The sequence below is a fragment of the Monocercomonoides exilis genome (assembly GCF_001643675.1).
Source record: "Monocercomonoides exilis strain PA203 chromosome Unknown scaffold4-2303458, whole genome shotgun sequence".
Lineage (NCBI taxonomy): Eukaryota > Preaxostyla > Oxymonadida > Polymastigidae > Monocercomonoides > Monocercomonoides exilis.
Genome location: NW_027150549.1, coordinates 1389495 through 1402789, shown reverse-complemented (window position 1 = coordinate 1402789; position 13295 = coordinate 1389495). Strand labels below are relative to the sequence as shown.

Genomic DNA, 13295 nt, shown 5'->3' with positions numbered 1-13295 from the left:
ATTTTAAGAAATCATGTTTAGAAAAGCTGTGTTTGTAAATACACCTAGAAATGATATGTCTCTCTCAAATAAAAGAAAAAAAGATAGATTAACAACAATTGGCGATTGAATAATTTCAGAAAATCGTTTGTTTTTTTTAAAAAAAAAAAGGTTTGATTTACTTTAAGTCGAAGTTTCCAAATAGAAAATGAAGATAGACGTTGTAATTTACTCGACTTTCCAGATCAGCAATTTTCCATCCAAGCCAGATGATGACACGTGAGTGACTCTCCCGTCCGGAGTGGTCTTAGCAATTTTCAGCGCAGTTGTTGAGTTTGTGTGTCCGTCAACAGGCTTGTCAGAGGAAGAGGAAGATGAAGAGCTTGCTTCAGTCTGCCCGGTCATCGTTTTAGCCTGGAATCTCGCCATAGCTGCCAGAGCGCCTGACTTCGGGGCTTCGCTGGCTTTTCCCAAAGACGCCTCCTCAGCAACCAAAAAGCGCTCGAACTCCCAATCGTCCTTCTCTTTGTTGAAGGAAAGGAGCGATGGCTGGGCGTCATATCCGGCTGCTACAATGTGGTCGTTGTCGATAAACACACCACATGTGAATGGTAAAGATCTCAATAGAACAACATATTTCTTGGGTTGCACCTCTTCCGGAGCGCTTGCATCAAAATGAAGAATTTGAAGAGTTGAGTTACGTGGACACATTGCTAAACGAAGTCCGTCAGGCGACCAGAACACGAGCGATACCCATGAACCAGTGGTTGTCTCTGTGTGAATTGTTGTTCCGTGGCTGCATCCTTTAACAAGACCAAAATGATCTAACGTTGCTTTTCTTTTATCTCCAGCGGACTCTAATAATGCTGAATGAACATATGATTTGAAATCGCAGCCAGATGACGCAAGTATTATTGATGATGGATGCCAAGCAAGAGACATAACAGCCGAATTGTGACGTGTTAAACGCTTGCTAACCCAAAAATCGTTCTTTTCATCATAAAAGCAGCACGAAATATGCTTTTGCGAGCCACCAACAGCAAATTTAGTTTCAGAAGGGCACCAGCAGCAGCAAGTCGCTGCTCTTTCAAAACGAAGAAGAACAATTTCTGGTGTCCATTCTCCAGATGGATCAGTTGGAGGAGACCAAACATACGCATTTCTGTCTTGTGAGCATGTCAAAATCCTATTTGATTTTGGAGCCTGTGTAATGTGAAGTTGTTAAATAAAAAGTATTTTCAAAAACACAATTTTTGCAAACCCAATCGATGCAGGTAATTAGCTGCGCATGCTCAGGGCGAAAACGTGTTTCCAGCTTCCAGTCTTTTGGATCAAATCCATCGACTTTATAGATTTCAACAATGTTGCTGTTTGGAACAATGGCAATTTCTATCAAAAAAGAGCAAAGGATCAAAAGCAATAACCAAATGATTTTCACATAAAACAGGTGCATGATGTACTACAAACTTGTTCTATCACCGTTCCAGCAATGACTGGTAATGACTTTTGCTTGCATTGATAAGAACTGCTTTTTTAGAAATTCTGATCAAAATAGCCATACTGACATAGTTTTTTGATCGGAACAATGATAACGAGAGATGAAGGCTTAAGAAGGAATTATTCTAGAAAATCAAGGATGAGACCGCAAGCATTGGTATATTGAAACTTTATGAGTATCAGTTATTTTTATCATTTTCAACATTCCAAGTGAATAAAGAAAAATTGAAGTTCATGTAATTATTGCTGCAATGAAACAAACAAATATATTCATTGAAGAATGAAAATTTGAATAATTATTTTTAAACAAATAAAGAAGATTAGAACATTTCAATGAATTGTTCAATTGTAGGTCGATGAAAAAAAAAAAAGAAAGAAAGAAAGAAAAATAATTTTTTCGAAGTTTCAAATTAACACTTTTCAGAAATTGAAAAAACCATATTCAAAATCGAAACGCTAATTCTGAGTTGGAGTTTCTTTTTGGTGAAGTTCATTTTGTGTTAAGTGTTTGAATCTTTCATATGGGGCAAAATTTTTGCAATTATGAAAATAACTGAGATTTATTCCAAACTATTCCCACCTTCACATTATAATAAGTCTTCAATAACTATTCAAAAAATACAAAAAAACTTAAAAATTGAGAAAATTTTTAGATAATATTAAGTGGAACAAAATTCACAAATCAAAATATTTTGTCCCATTTCAAAGCATAATCATTTATTGGAAACCACAATTAAAATATAATTGATATTAATTTTTTCCTGCATGCTGAAGATTATGCTTATATACTTTTTTGAGGGCATATATGGTTTATTCACTGATGCAAATGAAGAAAGTACTTATTCATTTGGACAGCTGAATCAAATACATCTGAAAGAACAACAATATACAAAAGACACTTTTTCGACTTTCTTGCAGAGCTTTGAAGACTTTTCTCAATCAAATTTGAAGATAAAAGCAAAGAATAAAAAAGAATGTATTGAAAATGAGAAGTTAAAAAAAGAAAGAAGTTTCATTTATGGAAGTTTTGAAGAAAAGAACTCATCGATAGAATTTCGAGCGATGAATCTTTTCCCATCAAACAGAAATAGTTTGTTTCTGATTGATTCGCTCTCAAGTGCCAGAATTGAAGATTGTCGAATTTCCATTGAAAAAAGTCAAGGGAAATGGATTGTGGAGAGTTTTGGAGGAAGAACTGTTTTTTCGAATGTTACACTTGCCCCTGAGAAATTGAATGCTTTTGTACCTAGCCTCCAGCATGATAGGAGAACAAAAAACTGTTTTGAAGGCTTTTCCTTTTTGGAATTGAGTTTCTGTCATTTCTTCTCATTCTGCGTTGATGGAACTGAACCTTTTGTTGGAAGTTCTGATTCACAGGGTGTGCTTGTGAGTGGATGCACATTTGAGAATATATCACATTCAAATGCTGAACAAAATATTTGTCCACAAAGCCTGAAAGAAAACATCCTTGGAGGAGAATACTTGGTAAGGAACAGCAAGTTTTCTTCTGTGGACAATGCATATTATGGAAGCATATTTGAAGGATTGACGATGCAGAGCGGAATGTTTGAGTCATTTAACAGCACATTTGAGAAAAGCTCAAAAACAGAAATAACGAAAAGATATGAGACAAAAGAAGGAGATACTGAATTTGTTGATTGTATTTTCACGAATTTGACTGGAAGCAATGGTGGAGCAATTGATCACGTTTCACTCGGATCAGCAACAATTACAAGATGTGATTTTCTGGTGTGCTCTTTCTTTATTGGTTTTGAAGCACTCTTTCATATTTATTTTTTTGTGACATTCTTTAAACATTATTAGATGTGTTGGGGTTCAGTAGCAGATGGTGCAATGCGTTTGTATAAAGGGACTCATAATGTCACAAACTGCACGTTTTCTTTCTGTTGGTCGAACGGATTCACTGGAGGAACAGCATTAATAAATGCTGCCCTTGGAACGTATGTTGGGTTAAACTTTTCATCATGTTGGGATGCCAATGGAGGAAATTGTGTCCATTTCAGAAATGGTGAGTCATCGCTTTTTGAGTTGTGCTGTTTTGTGAATGGAACAACAAGAGGAACTGTTAAAGGAGGAGCTTTACAAGATCAGGGCTCAAATCAAGTAACAATCACGAATTGCCTTTTCAAAAATAACACTGCATATCAGGCAAAAGGGGGAGGATTTGTATGCACGATATACCAATTGAATTCTCCATCAGCATTTAGCATGAATTTCTGTTTGTTTGATAACAATACAGCCAAAGAAGATCACGATTTCTATGCATCATCTCAGTATAATAATGTGATAAACTCCGATTGCTTTGTGGGGTGCCGTTCACTTTCGTCGAATTTGACTGGAAGGAGAGTTGTGATTGAAGGAGGTTCAGCGAGTGATGACTGGATTCCTTTATTTGTTGAAAAAGTACATGCAGACTGTGGGAATGGAAAAGACGAGTGGATATGCGGAACAACTGCAAGACCATGCAAAACTTTGAACCATTCACTGTGGATGTCTGATGTGAGGAAAGAAATGCAAGAGTTTGTGCTCGGAGAAGGGATATATGGTGACGCTACGCTGGAAGTGAATGCAATAGGGATGAAATTTGAAGGCTGCGGGGCAAGATCGACGAGCATGGAGCTAAGAGCTGAGGGAGGTGCTGGGATGAAGATCACAAGTGGAAAGCTGGTCATAGTGAAGATATGTCTGGTTCACAATTCTGGATTGTGGAAAGGATCGCATCTGCTCAAGATTGAAGGGAGAGCAGGAGTCGCAGAGCTTCGAGATGCAGTATTGAAGAGTGAAAGGAGCACAGAAGGGGATGAGCAAGCAGAAGTGTTTGAGAAAAGTGTTATTGAGATTGGTGATGGAGAGTTGACATGCAACAATGTTACGATGAAATGGATGAAGAGCAAACAGGAGATGGTGAGAATTGGTGCAGCTGGAACTGCAAGAATTGAAGCGAGCATGTTTTTGGGGATTGAACGAAGTGAAGGAGATGGGAGTGTGTTTTGTGGAGTTGTGGAGGATGGAAAGGAAATGGAGCTGAACGGTATTTCATTTGAAGGCTGCAGATGTTTGAGTGGGAACGGTGGGGCATTGTGGCTAGAGATGAAGATGGGAAGCAGGGTGGGGATTGGGAACATGACTAGTTCTGATGAGAAGACGATGTTTGAGTCATGCAGTGCAGGAGGATCAGAAACAAGAGGGAATAGTGGAGGAGGATATGGAGGAGGAGTGTATTTATATGTCTGCGAGGGGATGAGAGACTTTGTGGTGAAAAATGTTGGATTTTCGAATTGTGAGGCAAGGATTGGGAAGAACATGTTTGTGAGTGCAGATGATTTACAGAAGGTGATTAACACAACAACACTTGGGCTTCAGCCGAATATGGATGTGTATAATGAGCTGAGTGGGTTTGAGAGGAGCACGGCAAATGAAAAGCTGGTGATAGCTCTCGTGGTGTATCTGAGAGAAGTGAGTGTGCCAACAATTGTGGGAAGCGAAGAAGGTGTGCATGATTTCAGCAGGTGTGGAAGTGAAATGTTTGCATGTCGGACAATCCAAGGAGCGATTGATGCAGTTGGATCAGTAGAAGAGCACAGAATTCGGATGAGAGAAGGATATAAGCTCGATGAGGAGGCAGTTATCGTTGGTGGTAGTTTTGTACTTGACACAGTGAATGAGTGGAGTGAAATTGTTGTTGGTTCAGACATCGAAAAACAACAGGATGCACTTCTCATGCTTTCAGCTGATACTCAAATTTTGAAGATGGCACTGGTTCTGAAGGAGTCACTCTGTGGAAGAGAGGCATTTGTTGAGGTGATGGACAAGACGCTGACAATGGAAAATAACAAAATGAAGATGATGGAAGGTGTGACTGCTGTGGATTATGAATATGTTCGAGTGACTGGAGGAAAACTGGTGATGAGGAATTGCGAAATAGTGGAGGGAAAGCATGTGATCTTTGGTAGAAATAGGATGCTGTCGGTAAAAGGAGAAGGAGAGTTGGAGATGGACGGAATTATATGCAAGGGCGTTGGATCAACAGGAGTTGATGGAATTGTGGTTGTATCGTCAAGTGGAAAGAGTCATATTCACAATTGTGAGTTCGAGGGAAAGGAAGGATGCGAAAGTGGATTTGGGACATGGAGCGGAAGCTGGAACGTGGAGATGGAGAATGTGAGTGTTGTTGGGATGAAACGAAGGACAGGGGATGGGGGATGCTTTGCGTTTGGAGGAGGAAATGGGATAACAATGGAAGGGAGGAATTGCACAATGAGTGGATGTTCTGTGGGTAAAGAACAGAGTGGTGGAGGTGGGATAAGGTCGGAGCTTAGTGTTGCATCAGTGTTTAAATTGGATGGATGGAAAGTGAATGGATGTTCTGCACAAGAAAGAGGAGGAGGGATATTTCTTTATGGATGTGCAGGATCGAATATCGACTATGCGCTGAATGATATTGAGTTTGGAGGGAACAGTGCAGCAGAAGGGAAGGATGTTTTTGTGGAGTGTGACGATCTGGTTGTGGGAGTTGTGAAGGAGAAATTTGTGGATATCAGAGGGAGAGAAGGGGAGAGTATCGGAATGGAAGGGATTGACAAAGGATATTTCAAAGAAAGAGCTGTTTCGTTGGATTTGTTTCTGAAGGAATATGTGGGAGGTGTGGTGGATGTGAGCAGAACTGGTGTTGATGTAATTGGATGTGGAAGTGGAGAGTATCCGTGCAAGACACTTTTGAGAGGATACAAGAATGCAGAACAATGGGAAGGGAAGAAGACGCTGAAGGTGAGTGGAATTGTTGAGATAGAAGACATGTACGATATGAGCACATATGAAATTGTGAAGAATGAAGGAGCGGAAAGTGCGAGACTGACAGTGAAATCGATGATTGAGCGAGAAGAAGGCAGTTCTGTTCTTGGAAACACAGCAAGCATGCTGATGAGAGGGATGGAGATAGGGCTGCCAATCGAGTTTGTGCATGATATAAATGCTGTGATTCTATCGAGATCAACAGCAGAAGGTGAAGAAAATGCTGAAGTCGAGATTGAGAAATGCACATTTGTGGGAGATGGAACTGGGGAGAGGAAATATGCAATAATGGTTGTAGAGGGTGGAATTGCGAGGCTGAGAGAATGTGAGATGTCAATGATTGAAATGGCAGAGACAGGGTTTTCTATTCAGGGAAGCATTGTGGTTGATGGGTGCAAATTTTCAGCATGTGGAAGAACAGTTTCAGGAGAAGGAGGAGTGATGAGGGTGGTGATTGACAATGGCAAAGAGATGAGAATGAACAATACAAAGATGAAATCATGTAGATGCGATGGAGAAGGAGGGAAAGGAGGGTTTTTGTGGATGGACTGCCAGGGAAACGAGGCAGAGAAGCCGTTCATATTTGGCGAGGGATGCGAGATGCAAGGGAACAAAGCAGCTGTTGGAAGAAACATGTTCATATTTGCATCGAAGCTGAACGGCTGTGTGAGTGTGAATTCGTTCTTGTTTGATGTTGGGAATTGGAGTGACGACAGAAATGGATTTGTGGGGAATGACAGTGTTTTCGCACACACTGATTTATTGCGCTTTGTTATTCCGTTCAAGGATAGAATCGTGCATGTTGCAGAAGATGGATATGATGTGATGAGATGTGGGAGCATTGAAGATCCGTGCATGAGCTTGTGGCAAGGGTTGATGCATGTTGAGGATGGTGAAGAAGAGAGAATGATCGAGATCAAAAAGAAAACGATGATGGACGACAAGCTTGATGTGTCTGGAATAAAGATAGAGGCACATGGAGAAACATTGATTGAGGAGGATGCGAAAGCAACAATTGTTGTTGAAGTGAAACAGAGGATGGAAGGAGCGGGACTGGTGAACAGCAAGAATGCAGAATTTGAAGTGATCCGATTTGATGTTGTGAAGGCTGAAGAGTGTTTGAGAGCAACAATAATAGCAAACAATGAAGGTGTTCTGTCACTCACAAGATGCGCATTGAGAATTGAAGAAAATGAATTTGTTGGAGAGATTGTTTTTGTCCACCTGATAAAAGGAGAGCTGAAGGGAAAGGGCATTGAGATGGAAAGAGAAAGTGTATGCAATGGGATATTTGTTGTTGAGAGTGGGTGCAGATGTGTTGTAGAAGAACTGAAAGTGGAAGGATGCAAAGTGAAAAGTGGAGCAATGATATTTGTGAGAGTTGGGATGGAAGCAAGGAAAAGTCAAAGGAATATTGAAGATCGAGAGGCAGGGATTGGGATTGTGAACTCGAGCATTGGGTGGGTGGATGGAGAAGGGAGTGATGCTGTTGTGGTAAAGAGCGAGGGAGAGGTGAGTGTTGGGGCAGAGGTGAATGGAACGAAAGTGGAGGGGTGCAAATGTGGAAGAAGCACAAAAGGAGGAGGGATGTGTTGGCAGATGAGCGCTGGAGGTTGGCTCCGTGTGAGTGAGAGCAGAGTGGCGCAGTGTGGATGCTCAGGGATTAGCGGGCATGGGGGAGGTGTGTATGTTGGGGCAGAGGTTGATGGGGCGTTGGACTTTGTGTTTGAGGGAGATAAGTTCGAAGGGAACACAGCATATATTGGGAGGCACATTTTTGTTGCTTGCCACAATATCTCTTCACAGATCAACGAAACACAATTTGTGATGGATTTGAGAGGCATTTCTGGGCAGGCGCACATGATATCAGGATCAGACACAACAGATCACAGGGAAGACACAGACTTGATGCCATTCATCACGATATATCAGTCGTCAACGATCTTTGTGAGCTCTGGAGGAGAAAAAGGCGGGGAGAACAACAGACAGTGTGGGAAAGAAGACAAGTGCTGTGAAACGCTGGGATATGGGCTGAAACACATTGTGCACGAGTATGGAACGCGAGTTGTGGTGGATGAGGCAAGTGAAGTGGAAACTGAGATCAAGCTGGAGAATCTCACACTGCTGGCAAAGGGAAGCAGGGCAACAGTCGGGATGGGCAGATTGGCGAGGAAAGAGAAAGGTTGTGTTGTGGAGTGCAAGGTGAATGTGAGTGTGGAGAGAATCAGCTTTGAGATTCCAGAAGTCATTCCAACAGAACACGAGCAGATATTTTGTGTGGAGGAGGGGACACTATCAATGAGTGAATGTTGGGTGAAGCCAGTTGAAGGATACAATGAGTGCCGAATGCCAACGCTGATGCATGGAGAAAGATCATCAGTCACAATAACTGGATTGATTGTTTCACAGTTTGTGTGCGCTTCACTTGTTGAATGTGTTGAGTGTGAGGTGAAGTTATCAGAAGTTGTGGTGGAGCAAGGTGAGAGTATGAATGGGTTGATTTTCTTGAGGAATGGAGAGATGAATGTTAAGGAACTTGATGTGGTGGATGTAAGGATTGAAGATGGGCCTGTTGTTAATGTGTTGAGAGAAGGAGGAAATGAATATTGTGGGATGTCGCCAAATGAGAAAGGAAGAAAGCATCTGAGAGGTGATGAGAAAAGAGTGGATGTGATGTTATCGAAGTTCAGCAACGTCAGCCGAACAAGTGAAGGAGCATGTGGAGTGGAATGTGTAGATGGAGAAGGGAAGATTGCATTGCAAAACTGTTCGTTTGTGGTATGTGAGTCAAAAAGCACTCAAGGTGTTGAAGCATCTTTTTGTAAGTGCACAAGCTTGAGCTTGGGCTTATGCATGTTTGTGGGTGCGCTTGAAGAAAATCAACAAATGAAAGAGAAAGAAAAATTTGAAAGAGATGAAATATGCAGATGGAATGGATCGCTTGTGGAGATTGCGAGCAGCACAGCAGCGATGAAAGACACCTCCTTTGCCAACTCGCCTGAAGGAGGCCTGTCTGTGCGTGGAGGGAGCACAACCATCGAGAAAGGAGAGTTTGCGAACAATAATCCATCAATCGAAGGATACCCATCAGCAAGAAGAAACATTGTGTGTGGAGATGCAGGATCGCTGGATGTGTTGAGTTTGAAAGGCGGAGATGGGGTGCTGCCAAACACCTCGATGTGGATCCTGAATGAAGGGTGCACTGTGGGAGGGATGGCTGAAGAAAGAGATTCTGTTTTCTTTATTCCGCGACTGGATGGTGTGGAGGCTGAAGACGATGGAGGCGAGACAACATTGAAGTTCCACGGATCGCTTCTCTTGCCGTGCAACCTGTGGTTCCAGATGGCAACCACCGTTGGGTCAGCCTCGTCGATGGCAGCTCACCAGTTCGAGGCAGACGGATTTGCAGGTGAGGGCGAGGCTGTGGGGGTGCTGCCATCAGGCGCCATCCGCTCGGCTCCAGAAGAGGCAGAAGTGTCTGTGTGCATTCTATTTGGAAGAATAGACTCTCCTTCATCAACCGAATCGTTTGTTCTGAAGAACAGAAGCGAATCTGAAATAAAAGGAGATGGAAGAATTGTTGAGGGAGGAAAAGAAGGAAAATCATCCTCTTCAACAGTTATTATAATTGTTTTGGTCGTGATTTTGTTGATTGTTCTTATTGCATCCATTCTTGTAACAATACGATGGAGAAAACAAAAAAGAAGGACAGAAGAGCTGGAGGTGATTGTGGAAGACACAGTGAAGAAGGATCCAAAAGCATTTGAGATGGTGACGATGGAGATGTCGCCAGAGGAGCAGTGGAGAAGGGCCGAGAGGGAAGCAGAGAAGAAGAACGAAGAGAGGATAAAGAAGAGAGTATATGCGAAAAGCTTGGGGCATTCCGAGTCATCGGAGCATTTGCTGAGTGAGTGCGGCTCAACAGAATATATTTTGGGGAGAGACTCAGACAAGATTCCTGAATGGATGTTGGAGAAGGTTGACGAAAAGGAAGAAGAAGAGATAAGGAAGAGAACTCCATCGCCATCCATCTCATCCACTTCAACAACTGATTCAGATTCCACTTTTGTTCGGAGAGAGGATCTGTGTCCAACAACCTCATCCATGTCGAATCTGGTGGATGCAATGGCCTGCTCATCCCCTCATGAGAAACTGATTGTGGATTTGAGAGATTCACTGTTCATGTTGTTGCACGGAAGGAATGAGAAGAAAGAGATGGCAATTGGCACCTTTCAGGAGAGAGAATATACGGCTGTCCAAATCCTGTTCTGGGTGGCCAATCTTGCGCTCCACTCGTTTGATGAAATGGACAACCCGCTCTCTTCTCTTGCCAATCTGAGCCCGCACATTGTGCTGTTTTCAGAACATATGGTCATCTGCATTGCGATGCACTCCGACTTCTCTTCTGATGATTCGGACTCATCATCCATCTCTTCATCAACTGTTGTGACATCAGCCAGTGATGATAATGACAGCGGTTCTCTGCCCTCATCAGCCTTTGAGGATGAGGACGATTACAAAAAAGAGTGTCTGAGGTGGAAGGCACCCGAGCTGCTGATCAACAAGAAGATGGGGGCAACGAAGGAATCTGTTGCCTTTTCGATCGGGATGATGCTGTGGGAGTGCTTGACGCTGAAGATTCCGTTTGGAGAGTGTGAGGCTGAGGTGGCGGGGCAGAAGATTATGAATGGAGAAAAACCAAAACCAGAGGTTGTTGAAAGCTCGTCTTTGAGTGACACTGTTAAATGCATATTGTGCCAACAGCCAAATGATCGGCCGACACTTAATGATTTGAAGAAGGAGTTCTTCCAGCACTTTCCAGAAGGGGTGATGGTTATGACCATCGCTGATGCAGTTGATTATCAGATGCCATCTGAGCGCATCTCACAGATCCCTGACTCGAGCAGCTCGCTCTTATCATTGTAAGTGTACAAATGGCTTCAACTGCATCTTCTTCAAAAAGCATAAATAATATTTGTCAATGAAAGAGACTCAAATGATGAAATGAGATCTTTTCTGATACGAAGACGGCTCATCTGAAAACGGTTATATTTTGATGCTTGTGGAAGTGTCGGTTGTTCAATCCGTTGCTCTTTCGGAAATATCGAGCTGAGTTCAAGCTGAACATTGCAAAAGCCTTGCAAATGCTGCTTGAATGAAATCAAAAAAACATTTTTTCGGTTTGCGGCAATTCATTTCCAACCACTTTCTGAAACTTTCTTGTTCCATTTTTTCCTCTTTGAGTTTATTGCCAGGTTTTGGTCTTGATTGGGTGTGGGTATTTGATTGTGTGATGCAATTCATTTCGTTTTCTTTATTTTTATTTGTTAATTTTAATTTTTTAATGAGGATAATGAATGGTTTTCTGACCAATTAAAAAATGCTTTTGAAAAGAGTGCTTCCAACAGTTGTCTTTTCTGTTTCTGTCTTTCCAAACTGCTTGTTTGCATGATTTTGGCAAATGCACAATAAACAAACAACAATCGCTTAAAGCATCAAACGAAGAGCACACGTTAAAGATTGAAAAGCGAAGCACAAAAATGTTTGAAAATGAATGTTGAAGTTGAATAAACTTTGTGCAACTGTTGCAGTTTCATTTTTCAACAGCGCGAGAGCTTTTTTTTGCAAAAATTATTGCACAAGACTATCTTCTTTTCCTTCGTGCAAACCTTTCGATCTTCGGTTCAATTGCAAAAAACTTCTTTTGTTTAAAAAAGAACGTATAGAAATCAGAAAGTCAAGTGAAACTTCAATCTGTCAAGCCATTGATAAACAAAAGACAAATCAATAATTCCAAATGAATATTTTGCGTTTCAGATTTTGATTATGTTGCAAAGCTTTGCCTTTCGTTCGAATCCTTCAGCTGCTCTTTAGTGTTCAAAACCTTCCAGAAAGCGAACACAGTTATTCCTTGATGCTCTTTTCCTGTTTATTTTTTTCTTTAATAAGTCCCCCACACCGTAATTTTCCCCTTCATTCACACATCCCAATAATCTCATGTTGTAATTGGATTGGTCAATTTATTTTCATTTTGGAATAAGCTCGAAATCGAAAAAGATCCTTTTCTTTTTCTGATTCCAAATGCTTGCATTTCAGTATCGAATAACTTAAATAGCAAAAACTTCTCAGTTCTTCTTTATTTATCATCCGTTTCACTTGATTTTCGCTTCCTTCAAAAGCCATATTCACCTGCTTTCCAAGTCCAACCTTACTCAGATCTGCATCCTTCACGCTGTTCACCGCAATATCAAAGCTTTTTCCTTCTTCCCCTTCACATTCATTATTTGATCCTTCACTGTGTTTCCTCCTTCCTTCATTTCCCATTATCTTTTCTCCACTCAATTGATACGAGCAACTTTCTAACAAAATCTTCTTTTCTCTTATCCTTTTTCCAACCCCAGCTTCTTTTCTTCGTTATCGTTGTTATCCTCATCATCAAATATCAAACTCTTTTATTCATTTCTGTGCAAATTCTTTTTCCTTTTTCCCTTGCTTTTTCCTGCCTCAAAATATTCTTCGTTATTCTCCCTCTCTCATTTCTTTCCTTCAAAATAATATTATCAACTTCTTTTTCAGCCTCCACAATATAACTTCTCGATAATATGTGCTCTTCTTCCTCTTTTCCGTTTGTCACACTTCCCCTTCTTTTCATCTTTTCTGCTTCAAACAGACATTTGTCCTCTTCTTCTGATGTGTCTCCAATCTCAAATATCTCATCTCTTCCAATGCTAATTTTCTTTTCTGTTTTCGTTTTCCATCTCTCCCTCTCGCTCCTTTCAGCCTCTTCAATTCTTGTCTCTTTTCTTTTTCCTCCTCCTCCTTCTTTTTCTTATTCTTCAAAGTCTGTTTTACACTTTTATTTTCTTTCTTCTATTCTCAGCAGCATCATCAATGCTCCACTCTTAAATCTCTGATTCTCACTTCAAATTAATGCATGAATTATAACCTGCTTCTGGGCCTTCTTCGTTTCCTTCCATAAAATCCTCCATCTAGCTCTCTCCGTATCC

At 41.2% G+C, this 13295-nt stretch overlaps 2 protein-coding genes across 2 annotated transcripts; one reads left to right on the top strand and one right to left on the bottom strand.

Moving 5' to 3' along the window:
* Positions 1-12: 12 nt before the first annotated feature.
* On the bottom strand, positions 13-1531 carry MONOS_8506 (actin related protein 2/3 complex subunit 1). The gene is made up of 3 exons (XM_067878923.1): positions 1447-1531; positions 1241-1368; positions 13-1182 (listed from the first exon to the last, which is right to left on the bottom strand). Exons 1-3 carry the CDS (start codon positions 1493-1495, stop codon positions 208-210), a joined length of 1152 nt encoding a protein of 383 aa, XP_067734775.1. The 5' UTR covers positions 1496-1531; the 3' UTR covers positions 13-207.
* A 1007-nt stretch (positions 1532-2538) lies between these two features.
* MONOS_8507 (uncharacterized protein) lies at positions 2539-11214 on the top strand (the record flags this gene model as incomplete). The annotated part of the gene is made up of 2 exons (XM_067878924.1): positions 2539-3225; positions 3301-11214. 2 exons carry the CDS (start codon positions 2539-2541, stop codon positions 11212-11214), a joined length of 8601 nt encoding a protein of 2866 aa, XP_067734774.1.
* Positions 11215-13295: the final 2081 nt, after the last annotated feature.